Source organism: Entelurus aequoreus, linkage group LG12, assembly GCF_033978785.1.
Source record: "Entelurus aequoreus isolate RoL-2023_Sb linkage group LG12, RoL_Eaeq_v1.1, whole genome shotgun sequence".
In the NCBI taxonomy this organism is placed as follows: domain Eukaryota; kingdom Metazoa; phylum Chordata; class Actinopteri; order Syngnathiformes; family Syngnathidae; genus Entelurus; species Entelurus aequoreus.
In genome coordinates, this window is record NC_084742.1 from 12,715,172 (window position 1) to 12,733,393 (window position 18,222).

Below are 18,222 nucleotides of genomic sequence, written 5' to 3' on the forward strand. Positions count from 1 at the left end.
TAAGCAGATAAGGGATTTTCCAGAATTATCCTAGTAAATTTGTCTAATAACATTAACCATTTCAATGTATACTAAGCCCCTTTTTCATTTTTTTCTTTGCTCATTCCTTTTCTGTTATATATATTTCAGAGCAACGAATGTCTTGGCAGCTACCATATGGAGATGGAAGGACTGAAGAGGATGGTGGAACTGCTGATCAGCTGGGACCTGGATGTCGGGGTGCTGGTGACAGACAGACACAGACAGATCGCTAAATGGATTCGTGAAAACATGCCCAATACACGGCACTGCTATGACATCTGGCATGTTGCAAAATGTTAGTTGGATTATTTGTATGCATGACAAGTTGTGAAGTAGTGTGTACATATCAGTGATCAGATGAATGCGATATTGTATTTAATCCACAAATTTCTGTTTTTTTCTGTTTGTAGCCATCGGAAAGAAACTGAAGGCCATCGCCAAGCATAAGGACTGTGAAGACCTGAAGCCCTGGGTGCAAAGTATAATCAACCACCTCTACTGGGCAGCAGTGTCTACACCGCCTGGAGAGGGGGAACTTCTGGTTGCCAAGTGGAAGTCTGTGGAGCGACACATTCAGAACATCCACAAGGACCATGGCGACCTCTTCCCAATTTGTACTCATGGACAACTGCAACGGCAAAAGAAATGGCTCAAACAAAGTGAGTAGGCAAATAAGTTGCCCGAAAGCAGTGAGGGACTAGCAGTATTTTCCTGCACATCTTTTGAAAGTCAAAAAATTCAGATAAACTTGTAAGTAAATAACCAGTTTAAGTTGACTGGAACATTTTTGTAGAAACGTTGTTCTATTTTAAATTTATGTTTAGGTTCACGCTCAGCAGTGAAACTGGAGGAGGTGGTCAACAACAAGTCCCTGCTAAAAGATATCGCCATGCTGTCGGGTGAACACCAGACTTCCAAGGTGGAGGCGTTCCATAGCCTTGTCATACAGGTGAGAATTAGACTGATCGCCTGTAGGTGGTGTCGGTGGTTACCACCTGCCACTAGGACTTTGGTGGCCAGGGAGCAAAATACTAGAGCATACTAAATGAAGCCTTGATACAGTCAGTGTAAGCAAGAGAATGTTGGAGGTCCAACATAGTGGCTGGCATCTTGGTGAGAAAGATTGCAAACAATTCTGGCGTGGTGTTAACATTGAAAACAAAACAGCTTCATTACTGCAGGAGATCAAGCTTTAATAGCTGACTATTAACAGTTTAATACACAAACATTTGTATTCAAATTTACAAACAATTTATAAATTTACACACACATTGTATGGACGCATGACTGAATAAAGTGTCTTTTATCTTATACAGTTCGCACCGAAAATGTATGTCTTCTCATACATCGGAATGCTGTGCAGGTATGTTTCCACACTAATCTAAGTGTCACTAGTGTGTGCCATACTTTAGTACTAATTATTACATTATTCTGTTACCACACCTAGGAACCTGCTTGCTGGGCTGCACTGGAACGAAAATTCGAGCCGCCCTATAGCCACTACACAAGCGGGTGCTGAGCGCTATGCAGTACGCTACCCGAAGTATAAAGCAGGGGGCCATGTGGTCAAGAAAATCGCGACAGAGCCAACATACCGTAAGTGTAGAGGACACAAAACATGTAAACACTTGACACTTTGTATCATGATAATAATACTGTCAAGTTTCACTCTCCATGAGTATATTATGTTGTGAGCAGGAACATGTACAATTGTATTTTGCAGGCTACGTAGATGACTTGATCAGGGAGGTTGTTGCTGGCTGCAGACAGACCCCTGACGAGAGAACACCACTCAGCGTCACTGTGGATGTGCCTCCCTTCCTCTGCGATGAACTGGAGAAGCCAGACAAGGAGGAAGCCATCGCCAAGCACAGGAGTCGCTTCGGTAAGTGTGAAATGCCCTCCCGGTAACAGTTAGAGATGCTACCTCAGTAGAAGCATTTAAGTCCCATCTTAAAACTCATTTGTATACTCTAGCCTTTAAATAGACCCCCTTTTTAGACCAGTTGATCTGCCGTTTCTTTTCTTTTCTCCTCTGCCCCCCCCCCACGTGGAGGGGTTATTCCGGTGACCATGGATAAAGTGCTGGCTGTCCAGAGTTGGGACCCGGGGTATACCGCTCGCCTGTGCATCGGTTGGGGACATCTGCGCTGCTGACCCGTCTCCGCTCGGGGTGGCCTCCTGCTGGCTCCACTGGACCCTCACTAATATGTTAGACCCACTCGACATCCATTGCTTTCGGTCTCCCCTAGAGGGGGGGGGTTACCCACATATGCGGTCCTCTCCAAGGTTTCTCATAGTCATTCACATCGACGTCCTACTGGGGTGAGTTTTCCTTGCCCGTGTGTGGGCTCTGTACCGAGGATGTCGTTGTGGCTTGTACAGCCCTTTGAGACATTTGTGATTTAGTGCTATATAAATAAACATTGATTGATTGACTGATTGATTGATTGATTGATTTTATTGATTAAGTACAGTGGCCATGTAGATTCTGTTGCAGTCACTGCACGTCTTGGAACCCCGTGTAGTCCATCGATGGGAATGTTGTCCTAATCTTATGTACTACACAAGCTGGTAGTACCACCCTTATGTCCTTTCCCAGATATCCCCAGCAGAAGCGGACAAACTGTCGATAGGCTGTGTGTCGTCTCCGCCTGCAAGTAGCAAATGATGGCAGCTGTTATTATCCGGACATGGATACACAGTGACTCACTGTTCTCTGAGATTCAAAAGACATTGTCATGCATTCTATTCATTTGTCATTTACTGTTGCAGTAAATTGTAAATATTGTTGACATCTACGGTCCATCTATGTAATACTTCTATGATATATAATGTCATGTGCATTGTAGCACAGTACATTTCACAGAATAAGAATAAGATAAGAAAGTGCTCATTCTGACTTATCTTCCAAAGGTTGATAGAATAAAGAATTATTTAAACTTATTAGTGCCTCACTCATTTTGCTGTTGCTGCAGCATGCCATATTGCTGTTTGTAGGCGTTATACGCTGTCTGCAGCACCCATTCATCCAGACACACAGATGGAAAGCCATGGTGGTCTATGATGCACGTCTTCACCCCCTCCTCCTCCATCGTTCTGGTCACTGCCTCTATTTCACTACAGCAGACACACTCAGCCACTGTCTCCATGTTCACACAGTTTTGACATGTACACCTGGAAATAGAAATGTTCATAATATTTGTAAATCAATTCATATTATTGACACCTGCAATCTGCAAACATGTGGAATAATTAATATTATCATTGTCTTGTTGTGGATCTTATTAATCTGCATGCATATTTTTAGTATTGCCGGTATATGGAGCTGTGGCCCATAGAAATAATGGGTAATTAATTAGGTTTGACATTGTGTCAATGATAGATACTTAGTGTATAGATAGGCCTGGGGTGTAAGTTGTAACACTAACAGTAACACATTGTGTCAATGATAGATACTTAGTGTATAGATAGGCCTGGGGTGTAAGTTGTAACACTAACAGTAACAGTGCAAGACTAGGCCACAAACTAAAACTAGTCTATAAATAAATAACATATTACCATTCTGTATTCTCAAGGCGATCTATGTCGTGTGCTCCTCCAGCATCAATAGCAGCAGCGTCCTCCTGACCGTCTTCATCAGCGTCGGGTTCAAAGCGATATGGCTCTATCCCTCTCACAGCTTCTTCCCTATCTGAATCGCTTCCACTCCCCACTAGTCCTTCACTTGCACTTTCCTCATCCACAAATCTTTCATCCTCGCTCAAATTAATGGAGAAATCGTCGCTATCTCGGTCAGAATCGCTCTCAGATCTGGCGGCCATCATTGCAAACAATAGGGAGCTTTGCGGATATGTTCAATTGTCCACGTCACGCTACTTCCGGTAGGGGCAAGGCTTTTTTTTGTCAGATACCAAAAGTTGCTATCTTTATCGTCGTTTTTCTATTCTAAATCCTTTCAGCAAAAATATGGCAATATCGCAAAATGATCAAGTATGACACATAGAATAGATCTGCTATCCCCGTTTAAATAAAAAAATTTCATTTCAGTAGGCCTTTAACTTGTTAACAATATTAACTATATGTGTTAAACATGCTTGCATTATAATCAAACACCTTTAACTTGTTAACAATATTAACTATATGTATTAAACATTCTTGTATTATCATTAAACACCTTTAATTTATTAACTATATGTGTTAAACATGCTTGCATTATCATTAAACACCTTTAACTTGTTAACAAAAACATATATTTCATAAATAAGTAAATATAAATTATATATATAAATGAGGTAGATCCCCGCGTCTTGATCAATTGAAAAGTAGCTCGCCTGCAGAAAAAGTGTGAGCACCCCTGATATAGATGATGAACGAATAAATAAACACTCATAACTTTTACCTTTATTGAAGACTCTTTAGGGTTTCCCCCAGACTGCCAAGATACTTCTGGTCAGGGGCGTGGTCACCATGATGTCAATAATTTGCATAATTTGCTGTGATGATATTTTTTCTTTTAAAAGGCTCAAATGTATACATACATTTAAAAACAAATCTCTTATCAATTAGTTTTAACAAGTATTCTTTATCGTATTGCCATATTTTCAATTGTTGCTGAGTATTGTACAATAGACTTTGACATTTTTTCAAGTGTCTAGAGACCTTTAATGAGTTTTTTTTTTAATTATTAAAAACAACTAGCAACAAATATAGCATATTTTTTTGGTGTTATTATAAAATGTACTCGTGTTTAAAGACTACTTCCGTCCCTCCATGTCCCGACTTTGCAGACATGCTGACAACGCTCCAGACAATGGCGTGCGTTTTGTTTACATCCTCTTTCAGTGGCGCGGTTTTCAGTAATCAAACTCTTTTTTCGGTGGTCAACTTTTTGGTACAAGGTGAAAGGTCATTGCCGGAGCATTTGGAAGTGTTGTGTGTATGGGGGAGGTTGAGGTAAAACCTGTTGGAATTGTGCTGTTTAATAAAATTTAAAAATAGCGTCAAACTTTGTGTGATTTCTTCTGGGAGCTACAATACATTATATTACATTAATTTGTTTTTAAGTAAAACAAAAAAAAACACATTTTCAAGGTGTGGCAGTAATGAAAATGCCGTGGTGGCGCGCCACATTCAACTACATTAGGTGGAAACCCTGGTCTTGTTGGCAAATGAGCGTAGAGGAAGGAAGGGAAAGCCACGCAGATGCCACCTTCATACTTTGCTACCAGTTATTTATTGAATTTAAAAGTGTTTCTCACCTTCTTTATTAACTTTATTTGGTTATAGAGTGAGTCCGACGTTGTCATTAAGTGGGAGTTTTTGTTTTTGATTCCCCAAAATGACACGCAGGCAAACAGACTATTTTTTTTAGGCGTAATGTTTCAGTTCTTCCATTTTACGATGTCACAATCGTTTGTCAATTCAGCAACATTTTTGCCCTTTTAATTTGTCTCTGAGCGCCACTCGAACTCGCACGTCAAATGTCAAACCAAAACTTTGTTTGTTGTTTAAACGAAGCAAGAACAACAACATGTAACAATATATCAACTCTTTATTTCTTAATCAGTACAATTGTCATCTTCCCGTGTAGCTCAGACCTACTTCTGATTCCTGTTTACAGCGCTAAGCCTTCTGGGTAATGTAGTCTATACAAATTAGCAACACACTGGCATCCTCACTTCCTGGTTTACATATATTTATATATGTATTTAACCCTTATACGTATTTGTATTTAATCTTTAGTGATCCGAGGTAAGACATTTAGGAAGAGATTCTCATTTGAAAAGCTGACCTGGCAAAGAGGCAGCATTTACGTATTAGAGGTGTTGAAGTGTGATGATGATAATATAGCATCTTTTACCAACACAAATTGTGTTTTTTTTTTCTATAATTGTAATCAATTATTAATATTAGTTATAATTAATTGAAACATTACAGTAATTCGACAAGAAGCCCAGCATATGTGATTTTACTGCCATTTAGTGCCTACTTTTAAGTCTGTGCGGTATAAAAATACATACAATTTTTGTTGAAATTTGTTGAAAAACAAGGAACACTTAAAACATTGATAACAAATTCATAAAAAATGTAATAATTCATTGGGGAAAAATATAAGCCTTAAAACGATGCAACTTTTGCCGCAACTTTCTGAAAAAGCTGTTGCAAATTTAAGCATTTTAAGTCACAATCACAAAAAGTCATCAAAATCGTGGAGGCACTGATGTTTGATTGTGCGGTAATCAAAAAAGTTAATGTTAACCACGGCAATAATTTTGTGCACATTTGGCAGTTTACAGTACAGTATCCTACGAAATGTGGGGCGTACAAAAACCGAGGTACCACTGTAATGACAGGAACATTAAGAGTCAAAGATGCTGGATGTGACAGAAGTGGTCTGTTGTTTTCAAAAACCTACAGCAAAAACACTAATCAGGGATCCTCTATATCAGGGGTCGGGAGCCTTTTTGGCTGACTGAGCCATGAAAGCCATATATTTTCAAATGTATTTCCGGGAGAGACATATAATATTTTTTAACACTGAATACAACTAAATGCGTGCATTTTTAAGTAAGAGCAACATTTTTAGAGTATAATAAGTCTGTTATTATTTTTAATAACGTTGTTATTCTGAATCTCACTAATAATAAATAAAATACTTCTTACCATTAATGCGACTCCTTGAACAGGTGCGGTAGAAAACGGATGGATGGATTAAAATGCATGAGAATGTTTAATATTCTGAACGTTAATTTTAACACAGTGATTGCCAGCAGAATTATTCATTACTTATCGTGTTAAGCAATGTCAGCTAAGATTTATCTGAGAGCCAGATGCCGTTATCAAAAGAGCCACATGTTTCCTACCCCTGTTCTATATGACAGGCGCACTCTGCTGGTTTAAGGAATTTAAGGACAAATGTGTACTTGACAAAAGTTCTCAGATGCTTTTAGGAATCTGCTGCTAAGTCATTTTTGAACTGAATTAAATCGTTTTTGCCCAATGGGCCTAAGTAAGATATCCATGGTGTGTATACTTTAGTGTGTGTTCTAATGGGCCACACACACACATACAGTAAGATAAAGCGCTGCTTAACAACTTGACTGTTGGCCAAACAGCAGCGAGGCGTCACGTTTTAACGGCGGCACGAGCGAGGACGATCTGAGAGAGCGACACCCTGCTTTTCTCTTGTGTACCATCTTGTTTTTCCTCTCCTTTAAGTTTTCCCTTGCTTGTCAGTGTCTGCGAATTATTTGACTATAATAGGGAGAGATTGTCTCTTTTTAGTCCCTTTTTCATTCCTCCTGCAGTCACATGCAGTTCAAATCCTGGCCCGCTTGTTGTGTTTTTCTGCATTGTGATGTGCTAATGCGACGCTGAACTCCAAAGGTGGCGCATTCAAAATAGTGCGCTTTATTTACCGTACAAAGGGCTCTGCGGATGTACTGGATAATGTGGCGGCAAACACTTTTCCTTTATTGGCGTCATATGTTCCTGGAAATGCAAAAGTTACATCATAAATCAATAAAAACAGTCTGTTCTCAGTATTTATTCAACAATATGTTTGTTATTGTGGTTGTAACTTACAGTGGAGCTTGTTCTTCCAAAACAAGTTCAGTAATTGTCCTAATTATTTACACAAACCACATAGAAAATAAGACATTGATTGGAAGCAGGCAATACCGATAACTTGCTTCTTAATAACTGTTTCACTTCCATATTGGAGCTATGAGTACTGGCTGATGCGATATCATCATGAATCATACATACTAGGGTTGTACGGTATACCGGTATTAGTACAGTACCGTGATACTAATGAATCATATTCGGTACTATACCGCCTCTGAAAAGTACCGGTCCGCCAGTTGTCTTGTATGTTCACTATTTTATTTAAAGGCCTACTGAAATGAATTTTTTTAATTTAAACGGGGATAGCAGATCTATTCTATGTGTCATACTTGATCATTTCGCGATATTGCCATATTTTTGCTGAAAGGATTTAGTAGAGAACAACGACGATAAAGATCGCAACTTTTGGTATCTGACAAAAAAAGCCTTGCCCCTACCGGAAGTAGCGTGACGTAGTCAGTTGAACATTTCCGCAAAGTTCCCTATTGTTTACAGTGATGGCGGCCAGAAGTGAGAGCGATTCGGACCGAGAAAGCGACGATTTCCCCATTAATTTGAGCGAGGATGAAAGATTTGTGGATGAGTAAAGTGCAAGTGAAGGACTAGTGGGGAGTGGAAGCGATTCAGATAGGGAAGATGCTGTGAGAGCCGGGGGTGACCTGATATTCAGCTGCGAATGACTACAACAGTAAATAAACACAAGACATATATATACTCTATTAGCCACAACACAACCAGGCTTATATTTACTATGCCACAAATGAATCCCGCATAAAAACACCTAGGTGTTTGTTATGCTAGCTCCTAGCTACTAGCTCCCGTCCATATAACCCGCCAATACAATTCAAACACCTGCACAACACACACAATCACTCAGCCCAAAGGACTGTTCACCTAACCCACGGTTCATAAAGCTTACAGTATATATTTAACCAAAGTTACGTACGTGACACGCACGTACGGGCAAGCGATCAAATGTTTGGAAGCGCAGCTGCGTACTCACGGTACCGCGTCTGCGTCTGTGTGTCGAAATCAAAGTCATCCTGGTAAGAGTCTGTGTTGTCCCAGTTCTCTACAGGCGTCTGTGTGTCGAAGTCAAAGTCCTCCTGGTAAGAGTCTCTGTTGTCCGAGTTCTTCGATCTTGACTGCATCTTTCGGGAATGTAAACAATGAAACACCGGCTGTGTTGTGTTGCTGACTTCCCTCGCAAAATACTCCGCTTCGCACCGACAACATTTTTCTTTGCTTGCTCAGCTTCTTTCTCCATAATGCAATGAACAAATTGCAACAGATTCACCAACACAGATGTCCAGAATACTGTGGAATAATGAGATGAAAACAGAGCTAATTTGTATTGGCTTCACTGGGTCATCCATACCTCTGTTTCACTGGCTACGTCACGTGCATACGTCATCATCCAAAGGAGTTTTTAACCGGAAGTTTAGCGGGAAATTTAAAATTGCACTTTATAACTTAACCCAGCCGTATTGGCATGTGTTGCAATGTTAAGATTTCATCATTGATATATAAACTATCAGACTGCGTGGTCGGTAGTAGTGGGTTTCAGTAGGCCTTTAAAGGCCTACTGAAATGATTTTTTTTTATTTAAACGGGGATAGCAGATCTATTCTATGTGTCATACTTGATCATTTCGCGATATTGCCATATTTTTGCTGAAAGGATTTAGTATAGAACAACGACGATAAAGATTGCAACTTTTGGTATCTGATAAAAAAAAGGCTTGCACCTACCGGAAGTAGCGTGACGTAGTCAGTTGAACATATACGCAAAGTTCCCTATTGTTTACAATGATGGCCGCATGAAGTGAGAGAGATTCGGACCGAGAAAGCGACAATTTCCCCATTAATTTGAGCGAGGATGAAAGATTTGTGGATGAGTAAAGTGCAAGTGAAGGACTAGTGGGGAGTTGAAGCTATTCAGATAGGGAAGATGCTGTGAGAGCCGGGGGTGACCTGATATTCAGCTGGGAATGACTACAACAGTAAATAAACACAAGACATATATATACTCTATTAGCCACAACACAACCAGGCTTATATTTAATATGCCACAAATTAATCCTGCATAAAAACACCTGCGTGTTTGTTATGCTAGCTCCTAGCTCCTCTGCTAGCTCCTAGCTCCATAGAACACGCCAATACAATTCAAACACCTGATCAACACACACAATCACTCAGCCCAAAAGACCGTTTACCTAACCCAAGGTTCATAAAGCTTATATATTTTTAAAAAGTTACGTACGTGACGCGCACATACGGTCAAGTTATCGAATGTTTAGCAGCCAAGGCTGCATACTCACGGTACCTGATATTCAGCTGGGAATGACTACAACAGTAAATAAACACAAGACATATATATACTCTATTAGCCACAACACAACCAGGCTTATATTTAATATGCCACAAATTAATCCTGCATAATAACACCTGCGTGTTTGTTATGCTAGCTCCTAGCTCCTCTGCTAGCTCCTAGCTCCATAGAACACGCCAATACAATTCAAACACCTGATCAACACACACAATCACTCAGCCCAAAAGACCGTTCACCTAACCCAAGGTTCATAAAGCTTATATATTTTTAAAAAGTTACGTACGTGACGCGCACGTACGGTACGGTACGTGTTATGCTAGCTCCTAGCTCCTCTGCTAGCTCCTAGCTCCATAGAACACGCCAATACAATTCAAACACATGATCAACACACACAATCACTCAGCCCAAAAGACCGTTCACCTAACCCAAGGTTCATAAAGCTTATATATTTTTAAAAAGTTACGTACATACGCAAAAAAAAGCCAAAGCTGCATACTCACAGTAGCACGTCTGCGTCTTTGTCATCCAAATCAAAGTAATCCTGGTAAGAGTCTGTGTTGTCCCAGTTCTCTACAGGCGTCTGTGTATCCAAATCAAAAGTCCTCCTGGTTAGAGTCTCTGTTATCCGAGTTCTTCCATCTTGACTGCATCTTTCGGGAATGTAAACAAAGAAGCGCCGGCTGTGTACTGTTGTGGCTGACTACGTTCGAAAAATACGTCCATTTCGCACCGACAACTTTCTTCTTTGCTTGCTCGGCTTCCTTCTCCATAATGCAATGAACATGATTGAAACAGATTCACGAACACAGATGTCCAGAATACTGTGGAATTATGAAATGAAAACAGAGCTTTTTCGTATTGGCTTCAATGTGGAAGGCATACCCGTGTTCGCCGGGCTACGTCACACGCATACGTCATCCTCAGAGGCGTTTCGAACCGGAAGTTTAGCGGCAAATTTAAAATGTCACTTTATAAGTTAACCCGGCCGTATTGGCATGTGTTATAATGTTAAGATTTCATCATTGATATATAAACTATCAGACTGCGTGGTCGGTAGTAGTGGGTTTCAGTAGGCCTTTAAGGACAAACTTGCAATAAGAAACATATGTTTAATGTACCGTAAGATTTTTTGTTAAAATAAAGCCAATAATGCAATTTTTTTTGATCCCCTTTATTTAGAAAAGTACCAAAAAGTAAATAATTTTGGTACCGGTACCAAAATATTGGTATCGGGACAACACTAATACATACTATTATTATTTTGTTGTGTGGGATGTTGGAAAAGGTTTATTCAAGTGATGATAATTAATTGTGCACCCATACTCTCTACAATGTCATGATTTATAATCCAAAGTTTTGGGAAGCACTAGAAAGCAAATAACATATTGTAGCTCATTTCCACCACATGGTCATTTATCAACAAGCATGTTGCACAAAACAGAACCAACGTAGTAATAAGGAGCAAACTGCTTATTCAGCATTACAGTAGCAACATTTTATTTACAGCGCATGCAGAGCTGGATAAGGCTGCTGATTGCTGACCACTCTTGATACATCAAATGCAACTATTGCCCTCATGTGAAATTAGTACAAAGAAATACATCAGAAGTTTGCCTACAGCCACATCTTTTATTGTCACTGTATTTTCAATTAGTGACCCTGGCGGTTATTTACTGAGAAGATGACTAAAAGAGAATGTAGTTAATTGATTAAAAAAACTAAAAAAAACTGGGGCACGCACAAACAAGCATAGTTCACAAAATAAAAACCGTCCCAAACTCAAGAACTCACCTGAGTGACTTTGAGATTGCTGTAAAGGCTGACAGCAAAGATTCTGTGTTTAATAGGGTTGTAATGTTATTGTATATACCGCAGTATTGCTGTTCCAAAGTCTTCACCACAATGCTGTGATGTGTGACGGTATCAAACAAAAACTTGGTGTGTAGTTTTTTCTGCCGCTTTAGCGTTGGCCGGGTCTGAAAATAAACTACATCCCCCAGAATCCTCTGCGCAGCGCAGGGCAGACAAGGTGGGGTTTTTGATCGCAACCTTATAAACTGTCACCTAGAAAATATAATTGAAGCCAGAGAAGCCAAACATCAGTTTGTGAGGTAATTACATTATTAAAAGTATTATTGTTAGTTAACTTTTCAGAGAAAAAAACTTTTTTTATATTGATATAGAAATGTCCACTGTGGAGGACACTGCTTCTCAGAAAGTAAAAAAGTTGAAAGACTCTAAAGTGAACATTATTATTTTACTCTGGGTGTTTACATTGTCACTTTAAAGACACTCAACTTTATTAGCTTGAAACAGTGGATGTTCCTGCACAATTATTTGCACTTAAAAATATGTTTTTAGCAATAAATATGACAACATTTTAGCATTATGTTTGTCTTCAATTACAGTAAGTGTGTTCACCCGAAACATTACTGCCACTTCATTTTACACACTTTAACATTGTTAAGTCTTTTTCTTTTGACATATATCACAATATACCTACTCAGTGGCCTAGTGGTTAGAGTGTCCACCCTGAGATCGGTAGGTTGTGAGTTCAAACCCCGGCCGAGTCATACCAAAGACTATAAAAATGGGACCCATTACCTCCCTGCTTGGCACTCAGCATCAAGGGTTGGAATTGGGGGTTAAATCTCCAAAAATGATTGCCGGGCATGGCCACCGCTGCTGCTCACTGCTCCCCTCACCTCCCAGGGGGTGATCAAGGGTGATGGGTCAAATGCAGAGTGTGCAAAGTGTGACAATCATTGGTACTTTAACTTTAATTATCGTATTGTGGCTTTAATACCTTGATAATATCGTACCGTGAGATTTTAATACAGTTACATCCCTGGTGTTTAACCTTTAGTTCTCATTAGGGCTTTTTGCTGTGTGCAAAATGATAAAGGCAGAAGATTTGAAGACTACTCACTGCTACCTAACAAGTCGTGAGGTTTAAAAAGCCTGTCATGCAGCTTGAAGGGGGGCTCGAGTGTTATCACAGCCGGGGATTGTGTTAACAAGTCTAATTAGTGCACGTCAGCGAGTAAAAGTGTTTCTAAAGTGCCTCTGTTTAACATCGTAAAAACCTTGTCGCCGTGTTGATGGTCACGTCAAGTAACGACAAAACTGAAAACAAGATTGGAGGGTCGGTGGAGGCGGGTCTAGTGGACCGAATCCAGTGTTTCTCAATTATTTTCTATCATGCCCCCCTAGAGGACAGGCATTTTTCCCCCTGAATTAAAATAACACTGAGAACCTGATCATATTATGCTCGCCAAGAAGTCATGTGATCGCTGGGGTTAGTTTTGTTGGGATGTAACAGTTATTGTAACCATAGTTATTATGGTATTATTATTATCACAGCATTTTTTAATGTGCTCAAAAGTACTTCTACACCATCCTTGCCAACCTTGAGACCTCTGAATTCGAGAGATGGGGGGGCGGGGGGGGGGGGGCGGGGTTAAGGAGTATATTTATAGCTAGGATTCACTGACATTCAAGTATTTCTTTTATTTATATATATATATATATATATATATATATATATATATATATATATATATATATATATATATATATATATATATATATATATATATTTATATATAAAAGAAATACTTGACTTTCAGTAAATTCTAGCTGTATATCTATATTTATTTTATTATATATACATATAAATAAAAGAAATACTTGAATTTCAGTGTTCATTTATTTACACATATACACACACATAACACTCCTCTACTCATTGTTGTATTTGAAAGTGCAATGCTTTGCAGCCAGTAGCACAGCCTGTGAAATTTAATTTGCAGGAAATGACTGAGTTTAGGGTTGAATTGTCCATCCTCGTTCTATTCTCTGTCACTATCTTTCTAACAGTGCTCAACACCCTCTCTGAAAATGCATTGCTGGTTGAGGTGGGCGGGGTTGGAGGGGGGGTGAATATTGTAGCCTGGAAGAGTTAGGGTTGCAGGGGATTCTGGGTATTTGTTCTGTTGTGTTTATGTTGTGTTACAGTGCGGATGTTCTCCCGAAATGTGTTTGTCATTCTTGTTTGGTGTGGGTTCACAGTGTGGCGCATATTTGTAACAGTGTTAAAGTTGTTTATACAGTCACCGTCACTGTGACCTGTATGGCTGTTGACCAAGTATGTCTTGCAGTCACTTACAGTACGTGTGTCTGCAAAAGCCGCAAACAACATGTGACTTTGCCGGCACGCTGTTTGTATGGGGATGCAGTGGACGCGACGACAGGTTGTAGAGGACGCTAAAGGCAGTGCCATCACGGCACGCCCTCAATGTTGTTGACCGGGTGAAAAGCGGGAGAAATTCGGGAGAATGGTTGTCCCAGGAGATTTTCAGGAGAGGCACTGAAATTCGTGAGTCTCCCGGAAAAATCGGAAGGGTTGGCAAGTATGTTCTACACACATTTCAATCTCTTAACCATATTTTTGAAAGAAGGAAATATACACAATATAGTTTCCTTAGCAGAAGAGACATTGGAGACTCTTCATAAGAGCCATTTTTTCTGTTATTCCAATAATCAAATATTTTTGTCTTCTTCCGTTTTAATTTGTAAATGTTTACAGTGTTTGTTGTTGCACGTCCAGTTTCTGTGACGTCACGCCAGTTGACTTCCTTCACTCTCCAGTTTCTTCACCGCTATCTCCAATCATAATAGTGCACAATTGAATAAAGTTGCTCAGACAGTAATGTGTTAATAACCATTTAGATTGTGTTATTACGTTTGTAATGGGGAAAGACGTAATGTATCTTGTATTCATGTTAGCATTTAAACATTTAAGGTTCTCCATGAAATTAAAAATCAGTCAGCGGCCTGTGCGTTTAATAATTACGGTTTTACAATCTTTTTTTTTTTTTAAACAGTAATACTAACGGTAGGGAGTTTTACCGCGGTTTATCATTAATACAGGTAATGGTTGTATCTCTATTTTTTAGTGAATTGGATTGGCAACACTAAATTGGCTGTAGTGTGTGAATGTGACTGTGAATGTTGTCTGTCTATCTGTGTTGGCCCTGCGATGAGGTGGCGACTTGTCCAGGGTGTACCCCGCCTTCCGCCCGAATGCAGCTGAGATAGGCTCCAACACCCTCCGCGACCCCAAAAGGGACAAGCGGTACAAAATGGATGGACGGATGGTTAGTTAGCAAGCAACATCACTCAAAGAGTTATGAGCAGATTTTAATGAGACTTTCAGGAAATGTCCAAAATGGGACAATGAATAAGTGATTAGATTTTCTTACTACATTACCTTACATTTGTGTTACAAGGCGTAGCTCCTTATTGTGTATACAGTAGTGGTCCTGCCTCCACCCACAGAGACAAAGAGAGTGGATGACTGACAAAAAGCCTCCCTCTTTTTTTTATTTTGCTGTAAATAGCTAAAAAATATATGGGCAGATTTCGATGATACGTTCAGGAAGGGTCAGATATGAAATAAAAAACAAGTGATTAAATGTTGGGGGTGATCCTTATCTCAGTCTGGGTTCAAAATTTGTTTTAATTATTTTTTTTTAATGCTTTTCTAACTTTTCTTCGTACAAACGACTGTATGATTTGCTGGCAACAGCACAGACTTGTGTATCGTTCAAGCATGAGCGGAGATACTACTGTAATACTGAATGAAGTAATACTGAGGTCTACTGTAATAATCCAAAGATATAGTCATCTTGTGATGTGTGGAACAAAGAAAAGCAAAGTGCATGATCAAAGATGATAACAGCATGATTCAATATGCATGGGTGACAGACATAGCATCTTTTTACTGTCATTTTCAGTGTTTCATATTGCATGATTGGCTATGCATGGAATATTATAACAGACGCGAAATAAGAGAAATTCCCCAGATGCTATTTACTAATAAGCACAGCTGTCATTCTGACTGTAACGATATAACATCAATAAAACATCTCACACAAGCTTAGGAGAAGTCATTAATGTTTCTCCTATATATCTTCAAGCGTCACAAAACTCGACAAAGACCTATGCACCGGAAAAACAACTGAAAGCAGAAGTGGCACTTTCAAATTAAATAATTCAAAATAAGAGTCTCCGCATTACTCTAACATGCTTAAACATGGAGAATTCATAACAGGTATTTCCAAATATGTTATATCTGTGGCCGGCTGCCACAAATAAAATGAATGTATCGGAAATAATTCTGTAAATTTTGGTTGTTTTGGTCCGCGCCCAAAATCCAGGCTTAGAAAAGTCTTTGGACGAGAAAGGCAGCAACATCTTCAATGTCATTGTGGTTTCCTTTAACTTTGACTCATATTGATGAAACCATAAAGTTTGAACACTTTTTAGCGACCTCGTTTCACCTCAACCTCTGACCTAATGGATCAGCTTCCAGCATAGTCAATCGTACAAACACACTTACTGTGCCAATAAAGTGTGTGCAGTGATTAGGTCTTCACGGGTCTTCTCCATTCACTTGTCACCCGCAGGCACGACCAGGCAACCCAAGGAAGGAGAGGTCCCGGGGGTGGATTATAATTTTGTGACCGTTGAGAGGTTTCTGGAATTGGAAAAAAGCGGCGCCTTGCTTGAGAGCGGAACCTATGAAGGTAAGGATGGACTCAGGTCACGCTCGACAACCCGACTTATTTTGGATTGTGGTTATTTCTCCCTTTTTTTCCTTTTTTTTTTTTTCTTTTTTTGACGTTTGCGTGGTCAATCTGCCAAAGTCGCAGTCAGAGCGAGCGTCCATCACTTCACACATCCTCCATGCTTGAAAAATGTCATCACTCATGCAGACCACTGAGAGGACTATAAATCCTGAATGAAAAGACACACACACACGCACAATCACACACGTCTTTGGAGCGTAATCAAAACAAACAGTACCTCTCCAGGATCTCTTGTGGTCACACTCCCAAAAAAATCCTCTTGGCCCCCCTCCAGCCCTCCGGGGACGCCCCTGCCTTTATGACGATAACACAAACACAAACTCAGTCCATTGTGCTGTCAATGGCGCTCCTCAGGAAGTGATTAAAAAGTGCTGGTGGGACATTAAATTGGCATCCGAAAGTAGATCTTGCAAACTAATAGGTCCATTTTTTTTTTATTGTGAACAAACTTTGCCATAAAATACAAAAAGTTTATTTAGGATTTTTAATACACTTATCCATTTAAACAGTATGTGGACCAAAATGCTGACTCACATAAGCTTTTCTACACGGCGACATATGTTAAGATAGAAGACACATTTTGAAAATAAATCTTTTTTTTAATATCTTGAATAAATTGCAGTTATTTTTCCACATATTTTAACCTCATTTAATATGCCTCAAAATACCAAACAAAAGGCCTTTAAATTTAAGAAAAAAACAGAATGGAAAGATGCTAAAGACAGCTGTGAGAAAATAAAGTAAGTAAGTAAATGTTATTTATATAGCATTTTCTCACAGAGAGAGCTCACAAAGTGCTTTGCAGGGTTAAAATACAAACAAGCAATAAGAACAAGTATATAGTATGATAGTACAGAGACGTTGAAAATAAAATACTAAATATGTTAAGAAAAATAATTCATATATAAAATAATTTTAAAAAATCAAAATGGAGTATTACATTATTATTATTATTATAATTATATATTATTAATACAACCTTTTGATTGTTTTTGTTTGCTTTGATCGCCTGCTTTAAAGCCGTATTACCAATCCATGCAGTAGCAATAAATCAAAACAAACGTTCTTACTAGTTTAAAACAGCCCTGCACGAGTCTTACCTCTCTGTTTGTTGATAATTAGCATAACAGAAAACCACTACTGAGCATGCACTTTTACATCCTGTCTCTTCAGCAGCCCGTTTCGGCAGCACAGCGTCACAATAAACAGCACAATGAATAAAATTTCAGTATCCATTCCCATTTATTAGTACATGTCGAAGATACAGATACTGTAGTAGGTATTTATTCCTGTGCCCCTCCTTGTTCTAGATAACTTTTACGGCACCCCCAAGCCTCCGGCCGAGCCCAGCACTCCGCTGCTAAATGTAACGGACCAGCTGCTGCCGGGCGCCAGACCCAGCTCCGAGGGCAAGCGCAAGCGGAACAAGTCGGTCAGCAACATGGAGAAAGCCAGCATTGAGCCGCCAGAGGACGAGGAGGAGGAGAGGCCTGTTGTCAACGGCAACGGCGTCGCCCTCACCCCAGGTCAGACCCGACAGGTGGCGGCGTAGAAGAGGTCAAAGTGCTTGGTTTAGTGACAGCTCGGC

General features: G+C 39.6%; 2 protein-coding genes across 15 annotated transcripts in view; one reads left to right on the forward strand and one right to left on the reverse strand.

Annotated features, from left to right (window-relative positions):
• Window positions 1-18,222, forward strand: part of magi2a (membrane associated guanylate kinase, WW and PDZ domain containing 2a) — a 279,647-nt gene that overhangs the window by 195,870 nt on the left and 65,555 nt on the right. For all 14 annotated transcript variants that reach the window (XM_062064732.1, XM_062064733.1, XM_062064743.1 and 11 more), the window contains exons 3-4: window positions 16,452-16,571; window positions 17,945-18,160. In XM_062064732.1, the coding sequence (XP_061920716.1) occupies window positions 16,452-16,571; window positions 17,945-18,160 (336 nt within the window). The remainder of the gene's footprint in view (window positions 1-16,451; window positions 16,572-17,944; window positions 18,161-18,222) is intronic.
• On the reverse strand, window positions 1,153-3,936 carry LOC133661504 (uncharacterized). Its single transcript, XM_062064747.1, has 3 exons — window positions 3,583-3,936; window positions 2,980-3,198; window positions 1,153-2,675 (listed from the first exon to the last, which is right to left on the reverse strand). The coding sequence occupies exons 1-3, from the start codon at window positions 3,846-3,848 to the stop codon at window positions 2,522-2,524; spliced, it is 639 nt and encodes a 212-aa protein (XP_061920731.1). The 5' UTR covers window positions 3,849-3,936; the 3' UTR covers window positions 1,153-2,521.